Source organism: Panicum virgatum, chromosome 9K, assembly GCF_016808335.1.
Source record: "Panicum virgatum strain AP13 chromosome 9K, P.virgatum_v5, whole genome shotgun sequence".
Classification (NCBI taxonomy): domain Eukaryota; kingdom Viridiplantae; phylum Streptophyta; class Magnoliopsida; order Poales; family Poaceae; genus Panicum; species Panicum virgatum.
In genome coordinates, this window is record NC_053144.1 from 65,729,436 (window position 1) to 65,750,795 (window position 21,360).

General features: G+C 47.9%; 4 protein-coding genes across 7 annotated transcripts; 2 read left to right on the plus strand and 2 right to left on the minus strand.

Moving 5' to 3' along the window:
* The first annotated feature begins 450 nt into the window (after positions 1-450).
* Positions 451-2,995, plus strand: LOC120647133. 3 transcript variants are annotated; one of them, XM_039923777.1, is made up of 8 exons: positions 451-591; positions 1,013-1,411; positions 1,511-1,550; positions 1,661-1,731; positions 2,053-2,147; positions 2,288-2,355; positions 2,433-2,543; positions 2,629-2,995. In XM_039923777.1, the coding sequence occupies exons 2-8, from the start codon at positions 1,237-1,239 to the stop codon at positions 2,768-2,770; spliced, it is 702 nt and encodes a 233-aa protein (XP_039779711.1). In that variant the 5' UTR covers positions 451-591; positions 1,013-1,236; the 3' UTR covers positions 2,771-2,995. The 3 variants fall into 3 exon arrangements, with proteins under 3 accessions (XP_039779711.1, XP_039779712.1, XP_039779713.1); XM_039923778.1 differs by having other exon boundaries at positions 454-565; XM_039923779.1 differs by lacking the exon at positions 451-591 and adding an exon at positions 802-950.
* Positions 2,996-3,985: 990 nt separating this feature from the next.
* On the minus strand, positions 3,986-6,407 carry LOC120647135. Of its 2 annotated transcripts, none has more exons than XM_039923780.1 (2): positions 5,176-6,407; positions 3,986-4,594 (listed from the first exon to the last, which is right to left on the minus strand). In XM_039923780.1, the coding sequence occupies exon 1, from the start codon at positions 6,324-6,326 to the stop codon at positions 5,613-5,615; it is 714 nt and encodes a 237-aa protein (XP_039779714.1). In that variant the 5' UTR covers positions 6,327-6,407; the 3' UTR covers positions 3,986-4,594; positions 5,176-5,612. The 2 variants fall into 2 exon arrangements, with proteins under 2 accessions (XP_039779714.1, XP_039779715.1); XM_039923781.1 differs by lacking the exon at positions 3,986-4,594 and adding an exon at positions 4,605-4,635.
* Positions 6,408-9,593: 3,186 nt separating this feature from the next.
* LOC120647136 lies at positions 9,594-11,045 on the minus strand. Its single transcript, XM_039923783.1, has one exon. It carries the CDS (start codon positions 10,938-10,940, stop codon positions 9,639-9,641), a length of 1,302 nt encoding a protein of 433 aa, XP_039779717.1. The 5' UTR covers positions 10,941-11,045; the 3' UTR covers positions 9,594-9,638.
* A 5,190-nt stretch (positions 11,046-16,235) lies between these two features.
* LOC120647137 (AP2-like ethylene-responsive transcription factor AIL5) lies at positions 16,236-20,859 on the plus strand. Its single transcript, XM_039923784.1, has 9 exons — positions 16,236-16,790; positions 17,354-17,942; positions 18,051-18,133; positions 18,280-18,288; positions 18,415-18,503; positions 18,658-18,731; positions 19,269-19,319; positions 19,890-19,966; positions 20,111-20,859. Exons 1-9 carry the CDS (start codon positions 16,595-16,597, stop codon positions 20,539-20,541), a joined length of 1,599 nt encoding a protein of 532 aa, XP_039779718.1. The 5' UTR covers positions 16,236-16,594; the 3' UTR covers positions 20,542-20,859.
* The last annotated feature ends 501 nt before the right edge of the window (positions 20,860-21,360 follow it).

Sequence of the window (21,360 nt, forward strand, 5' to 3'; positions counted from 1 at the left end):
TAATAAGATGCGAGGCTAATAGAAATACTGACTTGATTTTAGTGATGAAAATTAACATGACCAAATGGTCAACCCTAGATTTTTGGAGACTTTAACATGTATGTCCTTATGAAAAGTACTCTTAACCTCCACATCTCTAAAAAAAATCACTCGCACCTGTATACCCTGCCGCCAACTTTCTATATCTCAAGGGTAGGAATGTCTTTTTTCAATTCTGTTAGCACCGATACAGTCCATTACATTCAAAAGGGCGCGGGGTTAAAGAAAAGTTAGCAGCAGAACATACATGTGCGAGTGAATTTTTTAAGGTATGGAGGTCAAGAATACTTTTCATAAGGACATATATGTTAAAGTCTCGTATTTTTGTTACCACACAGAATTATCTCTGATCTTACATGTGGGCCCTACGTTTAATTTTACCATCCGCATGCCTACCTTATCCACACTCACTGCCACACATTGCTGCCATCCTCCTTCCTCCCTGAACCAACTAGCTCAGCGCCATGAGCCCATGATCCCAAGGGTAACGGAGCACAACCGGAGGCCAGCAGCTCCGCATCAAGTGGTGAGCCCTCGCTTTTCAAAAAAATGGTGAGCCCCCAATCGCTTCGAGCACGCCTGAAGCTGCTTTCCTTCGCCCACCAAAGCTCCGCTCCCCAAACCAAGAGAAACAGAGTTTTCTCTTTCTAGGCGGAGTTTTTTCCATCATCTTTTATTTATATATATATATATATATATATATATATATATATATATAGAGAGAGAGAGAGAGAGAGAGAGAGAGAGAGATTTGGAGTTAGATTCCTGGAAGTGCTAAAACGATTCGTTAAGCTCTTGTTCAAGTTGAAGCTCGATTCCATTTTGTTTGGGTTTTTTCTTTATTTCCCTCCGTTGCTCGAATGAAGTTTCCTCGTCTCAAGCTGTGTGACAAGGAGGAAGAGCAAACCGTGGTAAGATTTCCTACGTTTTTCCTCACCATTCCATTTTGTGCCCATCTTTGTGCTTTTCGCAGGAATAGACCCGTGCAAGTGAAGTGACCGCCTTCAGCCGCTCGCCCCGATACTGGCAGCAAAAGAGCACACGTCGACCTGTTCCTGCGTGGCGGACCCTGGCGCACGGAACGTGTGGCTCTCGTACTCTTGTGCAATCGCTCCAAGCGCCGACCCAAGGAACCCAACTCAACTGACCGCTAGCGGCATTGCCTCGCGCCGCCGCTTCCCGCCTCCCCCTCCAAAGATGTCCTCCTCGCTCGTCCCCACTACCTCCGGCGGGCTTCACGTCTGCCCGTCCCCGCCTCGGCCGCGCCGGCGCCGATGCTGCCAGGTCACGGCCGCCGCGCTCCCGCCGGCACCGGGCCGCCGCGCCGTCTCCCTGGCCGGCGTCGCCGCCTGGCTCGCCACTGCTGTCGGGCGTGAGTACCATTTCCATTCCCTGTGTTCCGTTTGGGCGGCGACCTGGTTCCGCGTGTGTGCCTGATTTTGGTGTGCCCGAACTGCCAATTGTTTTTCAGGGGCGGACGCGGCTAGTCCATTCGACAAGTACGTCAAGAGGTATGCAGCCGTGTCCGGCTCTCACCTGCTTGGATTGCTGCGCACTGTGACATTAGTTTTGCACAACACCTTACGGCCTCTTGCTTCTGTCCTTGAATTGCTGCTGTCAGGAAGAAGCTGGAGCCTCTGGAGACCTACGTTCCAGCTGTGCTGCTGACTATTGACCAGTTCGTTGATCTAGGTAATTCACAACTGATAAGTAGGGTAATCAGTATCCCACAATATCATCTTAATTGGTACCACTTCGGGCAACGTTGGCTGATGCACGGCAAGTAGTGTCAAATATGAATTATATTTAGTCATAAATCAGTCTCTCTTTCTAGGTACTTCAAATTCGAATCCATAATTTCTGCTACAAATGGAAGTACATTTATTTTGACTAACAAATGCTTCTGTCGTTATCGCTTTTTTTTTAAAAAAAAACTTGTCAATATTTTGAGTAGGTGTTTCAATATGATAGAGCCTATCCATGAGAGATTCTCCTGTACATGATTCATTGCAGAGAAATCCTTAGAATTTGAGAAGCCAAGGTTCGACGAGACCAGATCATTACTTCGCTCCGGACCAGCATCATCTCTACGAATCAACATTCGGGCGGTAAGTTAGTGAAGATCAATGAATCATTAATCATGTTCTTTCATGCCCAAGGCAACAGGCTGATGGCTTGTGTAGCATAATGCAATTTCGTCATCCAAATGATGCCAACTGAATCCGTGTGACAAAAAAACTTAATGCAGGTGGCACAATATGCTGACAGTAATGGTCAAGGCAAAGCTGCTTCAGACGCTGTGGACGAATGCTTACGGTAAGCATGTTCCTCTTTTCCGAGTGCACTCCTTTGACTGCGAGAGGTTATGACATTTGTTGCCTATGTTTTCCTAGAGCATTGGAAGATCTCGACTCGCTGCTACTACATGCATCACGGAATGACCCCTCAGCATCCGTTGAGACCATGAGGAGCAAGATCAGTGTTGCCCTTGGAGCATTAGACAAGTACTAGCAAATGAAAAGCCCATCTACATCTTGAAATCAATAGGGATCATCACTCGCATCTCACCTTTTCCTTTCGTCTTTCCAGTCTCTTGCAAACTGTGCCATCTGCGGTCCTGGATAAAGGAAAGGCAATTGCTGATGCATACCGGACTCCTGCAGATGATTATGCCGAGGAAAATGCTGCCGAGTTGGATCCCAAGCTGAAACAGTTGGAGGATATTCTTTAAGCCTGAATTTTGTTGAGTCCAACCTTATGTACTGACTACTTCCAGTGATGCGACTATATTGTAGAGTGAAATTTAGAGAGAAAAATCGTACATCAATTTTTTTTTGTAATACTTTTATGTTTATACTATACCTGATTAGGTAATCAAATTGTTTGAATGGTAAATTTATATGGATAAATTTCTGATGGCCGCAACATATATGCGCAGCCAGGGGAAGATCACAAATCCAAAATCTGGAAAATGTGTATTGTCAACTTGGTGTTTCATCCTTTGAGCCAAAAATGTATAGGCAGTATCCATGAACAAAGACAAGTTCCTACAACAGTCGGACAAATGTTCCACTAGAAATGCTCTGCACTGCTGCCAGGAAGCATATGAAATTTGGGTGCGTCTGGTCCTGCAACAGTTGGGACACAAGAAAAACTAGTGCACAATTACTTTGTAGGTGCGTTTAACATATTTACAAAAGAAAATATTTAGACCATGGCTAGCATAATTTGAGATAGAAGATTGGGAAATTCTCAAATGAACACGCCTAAACAACACGCTGGCTGTGCTGCTGACAATCCGATGGGATCCAACACTGAGGATTCTATTCTTTCAGGATGACGGATGCTAACAGGCGCGTGGGGCGATCCGTGGCCTAGGCTGGCGAGCGTCGCGCTGACCCAGCGTGTTCCCGTGGCTCCTCCCACCCTGCAAGCGTGGCGTGGCTGGGCTGCTGACGTGTCCCATGGCCTAGAGCATCCACAGTGTATAGCATCTCACCTAGTGCTAAGATCTGACACATTAGCTTTTCCGCTCCAGTGTGAAGAAATTGTGTGAACATGCTAAGGTGGGTCCTACCGTAAAATATATGCCCGTTCCTTCCCCTGCTAAAGTGTGAAGAAATGTTATTTATTGTTGAGTCACTGTTGAAGAATAATAATTTATAGTTGGAACTGGGTGCAAAAACAAACACCCTGCTAAGCTTTAGACTCTGGCACCCTCCCTCTCCAGTGTATAGTCAGGGTGCTAGTCTAAAAAGATTATCTAGTCACTCTCAAAAGGTGCCATATATTTCAGTAGGTGGGGATCTTTCCCCCGATGTTGTTCAGAAAAAAAAGGATGAGTTCGAGCCCCGGAGAGTGGAGATGGATCATGGATGCAATGCCTCCGCACCTATCTGTTTGACCGAATTCCCATGCATGCGGTTCAAATTATGAACTCAAAATGTCAAAATAGAATTTGAATGAATGATTCGTGATTCGTCCACCGGGATTGGAAACTCCGATCGGAAGAATGGGTAGAGGAAATCCGCACAAAGCAGCATCTTGGGAAACAAACTTCATGTGCGAATAATAATACTGAAACTTAGACCGGATTGAAGTTTGTGGTCTGGTAAAACACATCTGGTCTAATAACTGTGAAAGAAACTAAAACTGGATGACATTCAACGGCACGAGAGACTCCCCTTGTACACTGCCGCAGTGCTGCCAACCTCATTCTCCCTCCCTTATCGCATCAGATACATCGCCTGCAAAACAAGGAGAGATCTTCCTCTGTAATAACTCCATCATCCTCGTCATCTTCTTCAAAGCGACACTTGGGACGATCTGGGTGGAGCGTATAAGTAGTTTCGGCATAGGCTATCTTATCAGCATACCACTTCAGAAGGTCAATGTCTCTGTCGGGATCAAAAAAACCTGTAGTCCACATCAATTGTGCTTGGACAGCCACAGTCATCCTCAGTTTCACCCGTCTTGCGTGGATGCCCGCCAAAGTGCTCCTCGCCATTTGGATGGTTGATTTTTTTCTTGCCCTTCGCACAAGCATAGCAATTATCTGCGTTTGAGCACAAGCAGGATTAGAGATAGAATCTGCAACTGAAATACGCCAAGCAAAAAACATAACAAACACCATAAACTTTGCAAACAGGGCACAGTACTTAGGCTGCACAAAACAAATGCATCTCTAGGTTGCAACATTCTACATTCAAACACACAAATTCCAATGCATACCATATATATAGATCCCAAAAATCTTTGGCTCAACATATAACTACAGAACAGACGGTCAAGGACTTCAAGGCAGCCACTGCAGCATATAAATCAGCCAAAACCTGTTATTACTTCTTTTTTCTGCAGAACCTGAAGAAAATTTAATCTACCAGACAACAAGGTGTTTAACCATAGGAACTAATCCAGCTGTGAACTGAGTAATAGAAGCAAGAAATAAGGAGCTATTAAAAGCTTCTTGGTTACCAGGATTAAATGGTAAGACAGGAATTTTAGAATTATAACTGGAGCGGCCCTGTTAATGCATCAGCACGGTACGCATGCAAAGGAGCATGATATATCTTCTAACAGGTGGCGCTCAACTTTAGCAATGAAATGGCAAAAAGCAATTTGAGATCAAAAGCATACCAACATGGCTTGGCGATCGTTGTGCGTTTACCAGCATGCAGCACAAAGTGATCTTCTCTTTATAACGGTTTCTCTGAGACGGATTATGAGCTTCAGCAAAAAAGTGCACAGGAGTCTGACTTTTGTTTTGTTTACCCTTCGGCCAGGCCATGAAATTGATGTGGAAATATTGGTCCAGGAGGAATTCCCCAGTCTGGATGATGTTTTCGCCATAGATTGTATGAAGGCGGTAACGTGACCCAGTTTGGCGAGCAAACTTGCGCAGCGCCGCATCTGCAATGTCAACCAGGGTTGGGTACCACATCCTCCAGCCCCTCCTCCTCTCGGCGATGATCCGGTCGATCCTTTTTCTCAGCTTTGGAGGATAAGGCTGTGGCTGCGGCGGCACTTCATCTGGCAGCGGATGAGGCTGCAGCACGGCGGAGAGACCCAGGATGTCATGCGAGGAGAGCCTGCGCTTGCCATCGAGCAGAGAGAGCGCATCGCGCTCCCCAGCTGGCAGCACCGAAGTGGCGAAGAAAGCAGGCGCGGCAGGTTTTGGATGCCGCGCCGCCTGGGCGGCAACGTTGAACGGAACGGCTTCCAATTCCATGCGACCGAACGACACAGCCCCGCGTGCGGAAGCGGCGGCGCCGTGGAGGGTGGCATGGGAGAGGCCGAGGTGCCAGAGGGCCGTCGTCGTGGGAAAGAGCAGGGCAGAGGTGGCGGAGGTAGGCAACCAATCCGTCGAGGGAGCGGCGGGCGAGGCGGTTTATGCCCTCGGTGGTGGTGACGTCGACGTCGATGGTGTCGGAGTCGGTGGCGCGGAAGGGGAAGGCGGCGGCGTACCAGGCGGAGTTGATGATGATGTTGTGGACTGGGTGGAGCGGGCCGTAGCAGTGCCCACCGAGAAGGAGGCCGCGCGCGAGGGTGGTCCGGAGCTCGGCGGCGGGCAGCCGGGAGATGGCGTCAATGTAGTAGCCGCGGATGAGGCCGAGAAGGAAGGGCCGCACAGCCCGGGCATCTCGTGTCCTCCTCCGAAGATCAGGCTTCTCCTCAGCGATCTGCTGGGAGACGGATGACTGGGGCGCAGAGGAGGAATCGGGGGGCTCCAATTCCAGCTTAGAGCGGCGGAGACGGCGGCGGCGGCTACGGTTACTCCGGCCAGCCATGCCGCCCTAGGTTTTTCCTCGCCCTCCTTGCCGGCGGGGTGGGGACGGACGGGACGGGATTGCGTGGAGTTGCTGAACGGGTGTATGGGACGGGATGGGATTACTCCGTAAATTTGGTGATGTTAACCGAACTAGGCAGGTTGGCGCGCTTTGCGCGCCTGTAGTAAAAGATTTGATGTAAAATAATAATAAAAATATATTATCGTATATTACAGTTAAAGTAATATCGTGCTGATATATTTTGGCAACGTGTTGATGTATTGAATGAAGTGTGATAGGTATAGTTGATAGATTGTCATATAATTATATTTTGCGAGTTTATGAAGTGGAATTAAAATCCAATAAGTAGTAGGGGCTAGCACGTGTAGACGTAGTGTATGAAATATGGTTATTGTTTTCATGTAAATAAATAATTAAATATATTTTGTGGGTGGATTCCAATTGAATATTATGTGGGTAACACCTAAATAACACACAGGGCCCATCCCTGTATAATTAGTACATAGAAGAATTTATTTTGTGTATGTTAGTAGATATAATTGATGGATTAGCTTACACTAATTATTAATTTTGGTAGAAAAAATGATAGGGTTAGAAATGAATGTATGATTCAATTATATTTTGCGAGTTCACAAAGTGAAAATAAAATCCAATATATAATAGAGGTAAATGTATATATAATTTTTTTTCATAAAAAACTAAACATTTAAACACATGGGGCCACTTTTTAATTTTTTTATTTTTAATTTCGAATTATATTTTTCTATTATGAACAGTACCCGGTGGGGCCCACATGAGTAGCACCTTTTTATTATTTTTTTATTATGAACAGCACCCCCGACCCCCACATGAACAGTACATTTTATTATTTTTTAAATGATGAACAGTACTCCCGGGCCCACGTGGGGCCGCGACGCATGAGCGCGCGCCAATTCCTGGCGCGTTAGTATAGTACTCAATTTGAGTCACGATATAAAATTAAAATAACATATATATTTTGAAACGGAAGTATTAGGGCAAATAAATTGATACATATCAGCACTCTGGTAAATTGTCTGATGCAGAGTCACGCGAATTTTTGTTGAGGTAGAGGAGAGAGAGACAGGCCATTCTCGGGGAAACAACCTGCATCACGCGAATTTTTGTTGAGGTAGAGGAGAGAGAAAGACAGGCCATTGTCTCGGGGAAACAACCGAACTTTAGCTGAGGTGCTAATTGGGTGGTCGACGAGATCGTCGCATGGTTTTAGGCAGGTTTTAGCAAACTACAACCTGTGGCTCGGGCTTTATGTAGATTATCAGGTCGCGATTTATCTTTTGATGTATTATTATGCAAGAAGAATCACTTTTAGGCAGGTTGTACTGGGTTGGTTTCACTTCTCCGAAACCAACTCGCTTGTTGTACTTTATTTTCTCATCTTAATAAAAAACATGCTCAGACACGGTTGCGAAAAAAAACACCATCCCCAGAGTAACTACCGTGCTTGCTCTGAATAGCTGCTCTGTCATGTGATACCCACTCAAATCACAGCCATCTCAGCCTAAGTGCCCTGTTGGAAAGATCCAAATCAAGAATTCCCAACCCTCCAAAACAAAAACAACATGCATATCTCCCCAGCTAAGCCTCAGTTTAAAATGGTTCTTCTTGCATAATAATTCATTTAAATTCCTGCTCTTTCGCATTCTCCAAAAGATATTTGGTGTTCATTATTGCTGTTAAATTTCTCTTTCATATTTGAGTTTATCAACTAGATGACTTGAAAACATGAGAGGTTAAACTTTGTTCAAATTTGTTCTCATATTTTTAGTTTGTTAAAACTGAAAAGTATGTCATGTGATGACGAGTTCAATCTCACATAGAGGAATAGGCTTGCAGATCTGCTAGGAAGGGTAATGTCGTTTAAGGAACATATGAAAACTCATGTCACTACTTGATTTACAATCTCATGTTGTATGATTGCAAGATACAAAGCCACTGGAAGTTGCCATTCATTTAGTAGTCGTGCAGAAAGAGACGCAAATAAAACTGGGTATCTGACTGATACTTCATCGTTTCCTTCTCTTGCAGCCCTGTCCACCATACAGGTAACGTGGAACTTCACTGGTGATGAAGGTGTCCTCATGGTATCTTTCAGAATGGATGATGCTGTCGTCATCATCATCACCAGATAAGCTTCGTCTTCCCTTGGAGTCATAAGCATTGGCTGCCAGCAGGACCATCTTCTTGACGTCGACCTCGATCATCCATGTCGGCTCGTCAGATTTATACCGTTTATTCTTCAGGCGGAAGCAGACGGTGTCAGGATGCTCCACGTTGACAACAGGGAACTCCGGCGAGACGCGTGGGAAACGCTTCTCAGGATCGATGACGGCCCAGAGCTCCTCCTCGTGCACCGTCGCGTCTCTCCTCCATGTGCGGTCGTCTTCCCGAAACGACCAGGTGGTGATTCTGAAGGAGCTCTTCCACTTCCTCATGCACCCAAGCCCGAAGCTGCTCATCTGCTGGGTGTCGACGCTGACGAACTTGACGCCGGAGCGGGTGGCGCACACGCTGCGAGAAGCTTGGGGCGTCCTCGGTCGCCAAAGGGCTCGTCGGGGAATGTCGGCATGGAGTAGACCGGAAGCGGCACGTACCGGAGCTTGGGGGACCTCCGGGACATGTCGGCGAGAATCATGCCTCGGTAGTCGGTAGTAGTCGCCCCAGATCAGGAACCTGTTGCCGTAGGCCACCAAAAATGCATCGCCGAACGTAGGTTCTGAGAAGTTGTTATCCTCACCGTCCAGAGTGTTCTCTGGATCTGTGCCCCACTCCCCCACCCTCCGTATTCCTTCTGTATTCTCTTTTTTTCTTCATGTATTTCACTTTCGCCCGAGGCCCGCTTCTCTCTCCTGATACCCTTTCTTTCTCGAGCACGTGAGCTCTGCTTCTCTCTCCTGCCTTCTTCCTTTGCTTGCTCCCTGTGCCGCCCGCTTCGGCGAGCTCGCCGTCGAGCCTCGCGGTGTCTCCCGCTCTCCACTTTTCGTTATCTGTCTTCTGCTCGTTCACTTTAGATTCCATATTTCTTTCTCATTGCGGAATCCATGGTTTGATTCCCTTTCTTTCCCGATCACATGAGATCTGCTTCTCTCTCCTGATAAGGACAATGAACATTTCCTTCAGGCATATCAGTAAGGCTGACCTCACTAGCATCCCCGCAGCCGTCGCGTTCTGGACGCTTCCGCACACGTGGCCCGGCTCCGGCCCCGCCGCGTCCGCCCGCCCACTCGCCACATCAGCCTCGCGACGCCCCATCGGTCGTCTGGTGAGGTCAGCCTAACGCAAAACTACAAAACACCAATCTAAACTAACTAAGCGATGGCGAATGCCAGCAATGTTTCGATTCAACAGTGTGTTTTCATGTAGTACGCACATAAAGGAAACACGCACAGAGGAGGGGGGCATACCAATATCTGTGACCAGATCAACTGGAATACACAGGCGGATATTAGTCTCATCAGAAGAAAGAATAACTGCTTCGGTGAAGAAGAGCACAGGGGCGCCTGCTGCAGAACCAGAGTCCTTGTCGTACGCCAAGAAATTGATGTGGTAACAGTCATTCAGCCCCTCCTTTAGCAGACTAACGCCACACACGGAATGCAGTGTCAGCTGCTCATCAGATCGTGAAATGTACTCTTGCAACGCCATGTTGACTGCATTGTTCACTTGTTTTCCTGCGTCCTTGATCTGCTTCTTCTGAGACGCTATCCGGTCAATGACTTGTGGGCTTAGCAAGAGAGGCGCCTTAGGAGGTTCATGTGGCAATGCCGCCACTAGCACACTGGAGAGGTAGTTGATGTGCCGAGTTGCGAGCACATTTTTCATGATCAGCAACTGGACAACGTTGTGTTTCCCATTGACCGCAGGTAGCACTGATGATAGGAACTCAGTAAAGGTTGTGGGACTGGGGTGGCGCGCGGCGTCGGCGGCGACATTGAACGCGTCATGGCCCTGAGACGCGATGACACGCACCGCACTTGATTTGCTAGTCCCGTTTGCGAGCGCGATGGCGGCGGTGAGGTCCGCGCCGGCGGAGAAGAGATTCCACAGAGCCTCACCGGTGGAGAGGGAGGGGCACAGGTGGCGGAGGGCGGCCACTAGCCCGTTGAGAGAGCGGTGGCAGACACGGGCGATGCCGTCGGTGCTGAGAAGCGCGTGGACCTCGTCTCCGCCGTCGGTTTCATTGTTGTCGGTGCTGGCGGGCCGCCGGAGGGGCAAGGCGGCGGTGTACCAGACGGAATTGACGACGATGTTGTGGATGGGGTGGAGCGGGCCGAAGCAGTGGCCACCGACGAGGAGGCCGCGCGCGAGGCCGGCAGTCCTCCTGAGCTCGGCGGGGGGCAACCGCGAGATGGCGTCGAGGTAGAATCGGTGGATGATGTCCAGCAGCTGCCGTCTCATGGCCCTCATGTCCGAAGGCGTCCAAGCCTCATCGTCGTTGGCGGCGTCGGCGTCGGAAGACCCACCAGAAGGGGACGGCGAGGAGGGGGGTGCCGTCTTCGTCAGCGAGTCCTCGGCAGGCTTCACCGTCGCCTGAGCGCGCCGGCCGCGGAAGCGGTTGTGACGTCGGCCGGCCATGCGAGCGGAGATGTAGAAGATGCTATTTCGATTTCGATTTCGGCTTGGATTTCGATCTGGCTTCAAATCGCGAGAAATGTGGAAGAAGCAAAAGCCTAGGGTTCGCTTCGGTTTGGGGTAAAATGTTAGGGTGGGCTGGGCTGGGCTTGTTGCGGGCACTGCAACTCGGTTTGGGGTAAAATGTTGAAAAAGGGAGAAGAAAAAGAAAAAACGAAAAATAAGCTCCATATGTATGTGTGGGCTCTGGAGAAAATAGCGGCCCGATATTGTCGGTGCAACGCAGTGGTGCGAGAGGCCGTTGGGATAAAAGAGCGTTCTTTGTTTTTCTTTCTCTTTTCTTTCTACTTATTCATTGTTCTTTTTATACAAGTTCTGTTCTTAAATGTAAGACATTTTACTTTGTTCTAAATTAAAGTAGTATAAATTTAACTAAATTTATAGAGAAAAATATTAACACCTAACACATCAAATAAATAAATTATGAAAATGCATTTCATAATGGGTCTAATTATTCTCATTTGATATTCAAAATATTATCATATGGTTTTATTAAATTTAAAATAGTTTGATTTAGTCTATCTATACTATAAAGATCGAAAACAATTGAAAATCTTTCTCATCCAAATCGGGTCCGCCATACCCCTCACGCTGGACCCACTTGTTGGGGTCGAGGGGGGTGGGAGGTGGTGAAGACCCATAGAAAGTATATATTAAAAGATGTTTCTGTCAAAAACTAATTATTTTTTCCACCCATCGCGGTTATACCCATCTACTTAGTAATTGTTTAATATACTTTTAAATTAAAATCTAATTAGATTTTTTAAAATTATGTGCGTGTTGCATGTGCGTCTATACTAGTATAAATTAAAATATTTTAAATTTCAGAACGGACGGAGTAATAACTTTTTCTTATTGGAGACTCCGATGAAACGAGTCTAGCTCCCGGGTCCCGATTCAGATTTGGCCTGGCTTTCACGCGTCATGCCTGCTGGGTCCGGCTTAAACAAACACGGACTCAAGGTCCGTTTGCTTGCTCGGACTGACTAGTTCGTACTAGATATGTGCCAGGATCATCTCAAAGATGATGAACGTTGGTTGGTTACCTGTGTGTTGAAACGAGATGATGTTTAATTGCAAGCACAGAGACTTATATATTTGATAAAAAGGATAAATAAAAATTACTAGGGTACGTACTTTGTGTCGCTATATACTTTTTATTCTGACATTAAGACTATACTACTTTTCTATGCTAACGTTATATTGTGTTTCGTAAAAAAGAAATAGAAAAGTGAGAGTTTTTTTTTGAGAAACACAATACAGACGCAGACGCTCACAAACATATATGCACACTCATCTCTATGAATACACGCACGCAACCCTACTCCTATGAGCATCTCCAAGAGACTGAGCCGGCAAATTCTCGAGATTGTCGAAATCACCACAGGCGTTCCGTTGTCAACGAGAACGTCGCTTACCACTGAAAGCACGAACGCCGTTAAATTCTAAAAAATTCGTGGGACCTCAAATGCTACTGAGACAACAAACAGGCTACAGCCAGATCCGAAGAGGAGTTTTTACAGGAAACCGACCGAGGCAAGGGAGAACCATCAGGAACGAAGGAAGACGCACGAAAGAAACCCTCTCCATCTAGAGCTAGCGGTCCATGTCCTGTCCGGCTCCCCCTCCTCCACGACCTGGTTTGTCTGGTTGCAGCGCAATTGCAGATGCAAATGCTGCCACCTCGGGAACCGGAAGCCAAGTTGCACGGATACCAAGCAATCCTTTCAATCAAATCAATCAATGCCGTCGCGAGGCAAGGGAGGGAAGCCGGGAAGGGAACCCATTGCCCATGCGGGCGGCCATTCATTTAGATGTAGGTTGTAAAGTTTTTGAAAAAGATTTTTTTCATATTTGAAATATTAAATATTAATTAATTACAAAACTAATTACAGAAGGGGTTTATAAACTAGAAGATAATCTAATGAATCTAATTAATCTATCATTATCATATATTATTGTACCAATTATTGTAATAATTTAATATCTAATTATGATCTAATTAGACTCATTAAATTCGTCTCGTAATTACAAATAAATATATAATTAGTTTTTTATTTTATCTAAATTTAATATTACATATATAAGATTCTCTATTTTTAAAATTTTAAATTTTGCAACGCCTCCGTCAGCTACTGCTCCTACGGGTGCGCCCCTAGCTACTTTGGAATCCGCAGAGAGCCACGCAGAGCAGGGACGCCGGCCGGGCCGGAGAGTGCAGACTGCAGAGAGGAGAGGCGACGTGAGGTGAGGTGACTCCGGGAAGTCGCGCGCATGCATGCAACAGGACAAACGAGGCGTCCGAGGGTGGCAGCCGCACTGACACATCCCCCGAGGGAGGATCGGAGACGGAGATGAACCAACCGGTGGCACGGCACCTCACCCTCACCAACCTGTGTGTGTCCATCACCATCCATCATCACTATCCATCCGTAGCCGTAGGTACGTCACCCTTATCCCTCCAGACTACAGGTGCTAGTATAGGAGCATACCGTAGCTGTACACACTAGTGTACGTACGAAGCCAGCTCTACTGCGCGCTGCCTCCCTCTCCACGCGGGTAGTCCAGCAGCAGCGCAGTAGAACAACTGGTTCATCACGTCCAACTTGCGTGATTGCTTCCAAAGAATAGTAGTAAAGGACAAAATCCCAAAATTAAAATTAACAATAAGGGTAAAACTACATTACACTTTGTACTGGGAGCAAGAACATAAATCTTTCCTTTTAATTAATATTATGGCTTAAAGTTGTACTTTACTGACACCGCAGGTGGCTTAGGTTCTGTTTAGCAGAGCTATTAGAGCAATTTCTACAATGAATCAAAGAAAAACTCTGCCAAATATTTTCTTTTGTAAATAGTGATTCTATGCTGATTGATTTTATGGAGTGGTTTTTTGAAATGATCTAATGATCTGTGAGCTGAAAAAATAGCTTCCCCTTATTCACTTCTCACACTGGTTCTACTTTTTATAAGTTATAAACAATCATTTTTCCAGCTAGTGAATTACTTCTCTTAGATGATCAGCTTTATATAGAATCGAACTAAGCTGGAGCTTTTCCAAACTGGCCTTACATTTGTGATGCTTCAGCATATGAGTTTTAGTTGCAAAAGGAGACAAGTGTCAAGCATTCAGTTCAGCCCCGCCACCTGAGGGTCTGAATCAAATCAAATATACCATTATTCTGTTTGGGTTCTTTTATAAAAAAATACAGTGTCAACCTTTAAAATCTTTAGTCCCAGTCCTAGCGGTACTCCATTTTGTTTCCGTGGCTTTCTGCGCGGTGTTTGTTGTTTTTCTCTCGGGAGCGGCGAGAGCAAGGAAATCCAGGTGAGAGCGCGTCACTGTTGGTATGGTTGTGAGCGCCGTTTCTTTCAGGAAAAAAAAGATGGTTGTGTGCGCTGTGCGCTGCGCCCGCACCGCCCCCGCCCCCTACCTGCGGCAGGTGCAGCAGCGCACATCGGCCCCCCGCCCCCTGCCAGATTTGCAAATTGGCTTGGCTTGTCTTGGCCGTGAAAAATCACCGTAATTATGAACGATGAATCAAGAGACTGTCACCAGAACGAACCTGCTGCTCTAGCCTCTAGCTGCTGCAACTGTAGATGCTAGCAGCTCCCGCGCGGCTAAAAAAGGACGCGGCCGAAAGCTAAAACAGACGGTGTGCTCTTGAAATTGGTTTATGGAAAGCAAAAATTGTATTCGTATCAGAAGAAAAAATTGCTGAATTTTGCTTTACGCTCCTTTTAAGGATATTACATGAATTACATGTTGCATTAATTCAAATGCCAATATACAAATATAATTTGTTAGATTTTTGAAAGCTAGCTTTTGAGGACCCCGTATAATTAAGACTGATTTAAAAAAAATTAAAGCACTGACTAAGTCCTAGTAACATTTACACATCTACATTTATTGTTGTAACTGAATACTCTCTCTGTCCCACAAGAATTATTCGTTTAGCCTTCAAATTTTGTCCCACAAAAATTACTCAGTCCATCTAATTAAAGTAATACCAAATATCAAGAATATCAAGAAATAATTTCACAGAGAAAGACATGTAGCCAATTAAATACTGTTTTTTTAGCAAAAAGGACTTGCAGGCAATAACGGAAAAGTCGAATTTAACCTCGATCACCCGGCCAATTAGAGGCGTCATGGACACGGGAATCCCAACCCCAAATGAGGTAGGTATACTATACTCCTATGGGAGCGGTACGACGGCCCGTCCAATCGAGTATCTCGCGTAGATTTTTGGTCAGGCTGTGCCTCGAGATATCACCACCATTGTTCCTCCAAAAATACCAGTGCCATTGTTGTCTTGCTACGCTGCTTTCGGCAGCCTTGTTGCAGCAGTTTTGCAAGACACAAAGGGGATCGATAGATTCTATCCGGACACGAACGAGTATTTTCACGTGAGCGCTTGCATGGGTTCGCGTACTTCCTTTTCCTGGCTCGATCCGCGTGAATCGCCCGTCGCCAAGTGCGGGCTCGAAAAGCAGATGTCAACTCGCAACTGCCGCAGCAGCCGCAGCACATAAAATGATTGACAAGACTGTTTAAATACTAGTAAAGCGTCTTCTTTTTTATTTAGGGGAGGCCCAATTAAAAGGTGTGTTGGGACTGTATGGAGTAGTAGGTGTGTGTGGTATAGAAATGCATGGGCGCTGATAAGTAAGTCGTAACACTTGTGTTACCAATAAAACATGGAGCATGATCACAGTGCTAACCCATGCTCTGAATATGGTAACACCGATGCGAGGCAACCAGCAGGGCCCATGCTTAATCAAATGCCAACACGGCGAGCCGTTGTTCTGGTCGATCTCTGGAATGGATCACCAACTCACCTGGGAAGATCTCCACGTGTTTCCTGGGCCCTGATCGGGTTCCGTTTGGCACGTGAAAGAGAGATTGACGCCGAGACACAAGAAGAACCCAGGCAATTCCAAGCCTGCCCCAAAGAAAGATGGAGCGAGAGATCGACGAGGCGTCCTCACGCCCACACGCACACTCTCACACGCTACAGCTAGCTATAGAGTGGCAAGAGGCCTAGCGCTACTAGTAGCTACCAGCTAGCTCACCGTGCCGCAGCGGCTGGCAGCCGGGCCCCAGCTGCAAGCCGCCACGCCGCAGGACGTATCCATGATGGACGGCATGGCATGGCACGGCCCCCAAGGCAAAAGGAAACACCGGTCCACGCTCGCATGTGTACATGCAATGCATAGCCGCACACCGGAAACTTTTGTTGTGCATGCGATGCGCCCCCCCTCTCTCTCTCTCATCTCGCCTACGCCAGCTTCTTGGTCTTGAGCTCTTCTTCCTCTTTGCAATTGGCATCCATATCGTTCCACCTACGCTACACGCCTCCGTAGCCATATATAGCTTGCTCGCATAAACGTCAAAAAGGACCCTCTTTTTTTGGTCTCCGGGGCTGCACCACTCTAGTATTTCTCCTTCTTCCCTTGCTTGCTTGCAAGCTACAGCCTCTCTCTCACTCACACACACTCTGTCTCTGGGGAGGAAAAGATCGCCGGCAACTCGTAGATTCCTGATCCTCCCTTCTATCTTCTCCTGATCTCTCTCTGTGTGCGGGTCGGGGGAGATGGACATGAACAACGGGTGGCTCGGCTTCTCCCTGTCGCCTTCGGCTGGGACGAGAGGCGGCTACGGCGACGGCGGCGGCGGAGCGAGCGGAAGCGGCGATGCGGAAGGATCTTGCTCCTCGCCGGCCGCCGCTTCGCCTCTCGTGGCCATGCGGCTGCAGTCCGATGGCCCTCTGCAGTATAGCTCTGCACCAGGTAACTATCCTTGCTTGTACCTGTAGAGGGAACTTGGGTTTCCATTCAGGTTTTGGCAGATGATCGAGTTCTCCTTCTAAGGTTCTTTTGACTGCTAATCTCATCTGGAAGGTTATGTGTATTTTGGATTTTGTCAATCAATGATTTGTCGTTCGTATTATAGACGCAGGAAGAAAACTGTTCTCGTTCATGCTAGTTTCTTTTGAAAAGAGACCTGTTCCTGCTATTTTTCCATGTTCGGGTGTTCTGAGCTTATTAGATAGCTTTGTTTTTCAGTTCAGTTTCGGTTAATTATAGATTTCCAAACTCTAAATCATGATCATCTTATATATATCATGTGTCCACATTTACCATTTTGATATAAGACGAGGTCACGGGAATGGTTTAATTTAAACCTTGTAGCTTAAGTTTTACTTTAATTAAGACCAAGTACTTGCATACTAGTTCAGAATTCAGAAAGAGATACTGATTGCAAGACTGCACTTGTTGGTCCATGGCACTCTTTCTGTGCACCACTCTCCCAAAAAGGACGCATCATTTCTGTTTGTACCGTTCCTGTGCAGATTGGAGGCACGCCGCAGAGGCCAAAGGCCCCAAGCTTGAGGACTTCATGAGCGTCACTTGCAGCAACAAGAGCAGCAGCAGCAGCAGCCGCCACTACGACAGCTGCAACCACGAGGTCCACGACCTCCAACCCTTCTCGGGCGGCCCCTACTTCCACGACCACGGCCACGGCAGCAGCGGCGGCGGCATTGGGCTGGGGATCAACATGAACGCGCCGCCCTGCAGCGGCCAACTTGGCAGCGGCTTCCCGGACCACCACCACCACCACCAGTTCCTGTCCCACCACGGCGAGTACTTCTTGGGCACCCCATCGAACCCGAGCCCGCCGCCTGGCGGCGCAATGCCGTCGATGCCGGTGTACAGCGCCGGCGGGGGCGTTGTCGGCGGGTCGATGTCCATCTCCGGCATCAAGTCCTGGCTCCGGGAAGCGATGTACGTGCCGCCGGAGCGGTCGGCGGCGCTGTCGCTGTCCGTGACGGACGTGCCGGCCGAGCCGCCGCAGCTGCTGCCTCCGGCGCCAATGCCGGTCGCCCGCAAGCCCGCGCAGACGTTCGGGCAGCGGACGTCGCAGTTCCGGGGCGTCACCAGGTTTGCCTCGCTGCTGGGCAGTGCATGCCTTATCAAGATCTCGCGTTGGTTGGACGCCATTCCTTCCGTCGATTTGCTCGATCCTGATGTGTAATCGATCTGCCGCAGGCACAGATGGACAGGGAGGTATGAAGCTCACTTGTGGGACAACACTTGCAGGAAGGAAGGCCAGACTAGGAAGGGACGCCAAGGTGATCGAGCTTGGCACCATTCCATCCATTAACATTTTTTTGTTGAAACCTTCAGTTTCTATCCTCCATGTAAACTGCATTCGAGTCTTTACTGACCTAGACGTCTCTTGCCCTTGCAATTCATTGCCGTGCTGACCAACGAGCAGTTTACTTAGGTGAGCTACAGCTACCCTCCTTGTCCTAAAACATCTGCAGTTTTGGAATTTCCATGGGGTAGAACTGTGACCAATGCTGTTGCACCACATGCTCACTGTGTCTTGCTATGATTTGCTACTTGCTAGGCGGGTATGACATGGAGGAGAAGGCTGCGAGGGCTTACGACTTGGCTGCGCTCAAGTACTGGGGTCCTTCAACTCACATAAATTTCCCGGTACGTTTACTGCCTGACTCCCTCAACGTGATCTTAGGGGCCGGCCTGGTTCATTCCTGCTATCTTTATTTTGCATTTGATGAACGCCTGAATGGTTAGTACACTTGCATTCTATGCTGGCTTCCCAATCCACTGAGCTCTGCCACATGTATAGTTGAGCCACTATGAGAAGGAGCTGGAGGAGATGAAACACATGTCAAGGCAGGAGTTCATTGCACACTTGAGAAGGTACGGCTGCATGATGCAGTTCTTAGGTTATTCACACCTCCAATTCTTTATAAGCACTGCTGCTCATTTGTAATCACCAGTTCACCACAGTGTTAGAAGAGTTCATATAACAAACACAATACCATTGCTGCATATCAAATTTATAGTTCGCCAAATCCTTTGAATTTTCTGAATGGGAATCTTTCACGTGCCAAATTTTCAGAAGCCCTGTACTCGAACGCATCACTAGAAACAAACCCTCCCTGCCTGCTCCCTACTCTTTATCTTTTTTTCACATGGGCTGTGTTTAGATCCTACGAAATCCTACAAAATTGATACTATAGTGAATTGTAGCATTTTTCGTTTGTTTGTGGTAAATATTATTTTATCATAGGGTAACTAGGCTCAAAAGATTCGTCTCGAAATATACATCTAAACTGTAAAATTAATTATTTTATTTATCTACATTTCATACTCCATACATGTGTTTTTTTTATACATTTCATGATTCGATTCGATGCCATGCATCCAAAACTGTATCCAACATTATTCGTGCAGGAACAGCAGCGGCTTCTCGAGGGGAGCATCCATGTACAGAGGAGTGACAAGGTGGGTGCCGTGCTCCTCTCTGCTCGCCCATATTTGCACCCCACCTGCTGCCTTTTCCAACACCCAAAACTTCTGAAACACTGAGCTGAGCTGAGCGAGCCACCTCACTCGTCAGAGCAGAGCTCAGCTGATCAGCTGAGGTCATGTTTGGTTCTAAATTTTTTTTCATGAGTCCCTCTCACATCAATGTTTTATAATATTAAATAAAATCTGTTTATAAATGTTTTTTAACAGTTGAGTGTTTTTTTCGCGAGACGAATCTAATGAGCATAATTAATTCATAATTTGCTATAGTGATGCTACAGTAACCATTCGCTAATCATGGATTAAGATACCTCATTAGATTTGTCTCGCAGTTTAGCCCCAGTTTCTACAGTTAGTTTTATAATTAATATTTATTTAATACTTCTAAATACTAAAAAGTCCCTAGTACTTTTTTAAGTCTCTATTCCAAAACACCTCTGAGCTCCCTGGAGGCTGGGAGTTCTGAATTTCTGATCTCACCATCGGCCTGCTGGTTCGTGAGTAATAACCTTTTCTTGTCGCGCTTGCTTTCCCCATGCGACGCAGGCATCACCAGCACGGGAGATGGCAGGCCAGGATTGGGAGGGTCGCTGGCAACAAGGACCTGTATCTTGGCACATTCAGTAAGTTTCTGTCACTTGCGCAGTAATTTTTCTGGCGCAAAAATCAGAAGTGAATGCATCTTGTGAACATGAACTTAATTCTGTCTTTTTCCTGAACAATTGTATTCTGGTTACCGTTAATCCCTTTGCTGTGTTAAACTGCAGGCACGCAGGAGGAGGCGGCGGAGGCGTACGACATCGCGGCGATCAAGTTCCGGGGCCTGAACGCCGTGACCAACTTCGACATCAGCAAGTACGACGTGAAGCGCATCTGCGCCAGCACGCGCCTCATCGGCAACGACGCCGCGTGCAGGCGCTCCCCGACGCGCCCGCCGGACGCGCCGGCGGCGCTCCCCGAGCGGCCTTCCTCGGACACGCCGGGAGGCGGCGGCGGCGCCGCCGCCGCGTCCGACAACTCGGACACCTCCGACAGGCACCGCGGCGCGCACCTGCTGCACGGCCTCCAGTACTCGCAGCACCCCATGAAGTTCGAGGCCGGGGAGGGCAGCAGCTGGATGAGCGCCGCCGCCGCGCGGCCGGCGGCCGGCGTCCACAGTGTGCACCAGCTGCCGGTGTTCGCGCTGTGGAACGACTGATCGTGAGCGTAGCAAAGCCCGCGCGCACGTTGTTAGGTGTAGGGCCCGCGCAAGAGGTGTGGCGTAACGTGTTTTGCAGTAGCGGTGAGCGATGGGACGGGAGGCGGCGTTCTGGAGTCCGGACCGGCCGGCCGGTGCAGCCGAGATTCATGTTGCATGGTCGCCATCTTCCTTGAGAGTTGACGACGATTTTACCGCAATATGTAATGGTTCGACATGCACGCATGCGTCTGTTCACTGAACATTCTAGTAGTAGTTTTTTTTTCTGGATCTTTGTGACAATCCGGGAAAACTTAATCTTGCCAGCTCTTCGTGCTAGACTACTAGTTCCCGGCAGGTTCATCCTTTTTTTCCGAAAAAAAAAGAGAGAAAAAAAAAACACTCCTAGTCCAAGAGATGGGGTTGGGCAGGGGCGAGGCGTTGCGCGGAAGAAGCGCGCCGACGGCCAATCGAGCATACTCGGCGGGTCGTTCATAGCCGCTGGAGCGCGCGGGGGTTGCCGGTCGGTGCTCGCCGGCTCGCCGCGGCAGCGGCGGGTCATGGCTCACGGGATAGGGAAGGAGACGCTAGTGAGTAGTGACTTACTGCGTGCGTGCTCCCAATTGCTTGAGCTGGCACATGGGCACCGCTTCTCGAGAACAAATGACATCACCAAACATAATTGCAAACGTTGACGGCTGTTTTTGGGACGGAAACAAAGAAAAACCGTTGACGGCTGCCGTCGCCCGTTCGTTTCTGATGGATGTCTGCTCCAGCTGCCGATCCCCAAGCCCCAAGGCAGGCTTGAGCGAACCGAGAAAGCGAGAGGTCCCCTGCGGC

Excerpts from the sequence above, each read along its gene's own strand:
- LOC120647135 (XM_039923780.1), bottom strand. The coding sequence starts at position 6,326 with ATGGCTGGCCGGAGTAACCGTAGCCGCCGCCGCCGTCTCCGCCGCTCT.
- LOC120647133 (XM_039923777.1), top strand. The coding sequence starts at position 1,237 with ATGTCCTCCTCGCTCGTCCCCACTACCTCCGGCGGGCTTCACGTCTGC. Across the intron at positions 1,551-1,660 it reads TTCGACAAGTACGTCAAGAG|GAAGAAGCTGGAGCCTCTGG; the intron begins GTATGCAGCCGT and ends TGCTGCTGTCAG. Across the intron at positions 2,544-2,628 it reads GCCCTTGGAGCATTAGACAA|TCTCTTGCAAACTGTGCCAT; the intron begins GTACTAGCAAAT and ends TCGTCTTTCCAG.
- LOC120647137 (XM_039923784.1), top strand. The coding sequence starts at position 16,595 with ATGGACATGAACAACGGGTGGCTCGGCTTCTCCCTGTCGCCTTCGGCT. Across the intron at positions 17,943-18,050 it reads CAGTTCCGGGGCGTCACCAG|GCACAGATGGACAGGGAGGT; the intron begins GTTTGCCTCGCT and ends GATCTGCCGCAG. Across the intron at positions 19,967-20,110 it reads CCTGTATCTTGGCACATTCA|GCACGCAGGAGGAGGCGGCG; the intron begins GTAAGTTTCTGT and ends GTTAAACTGCAG.
- LOC120647136 (XM_039923783.1), bottom strand. The coding sequence starts at position 10,940 with ATGGCCGGCCGACGTCACAACCGCTTCCGCGGCCGGCGCGCTCAGGCG.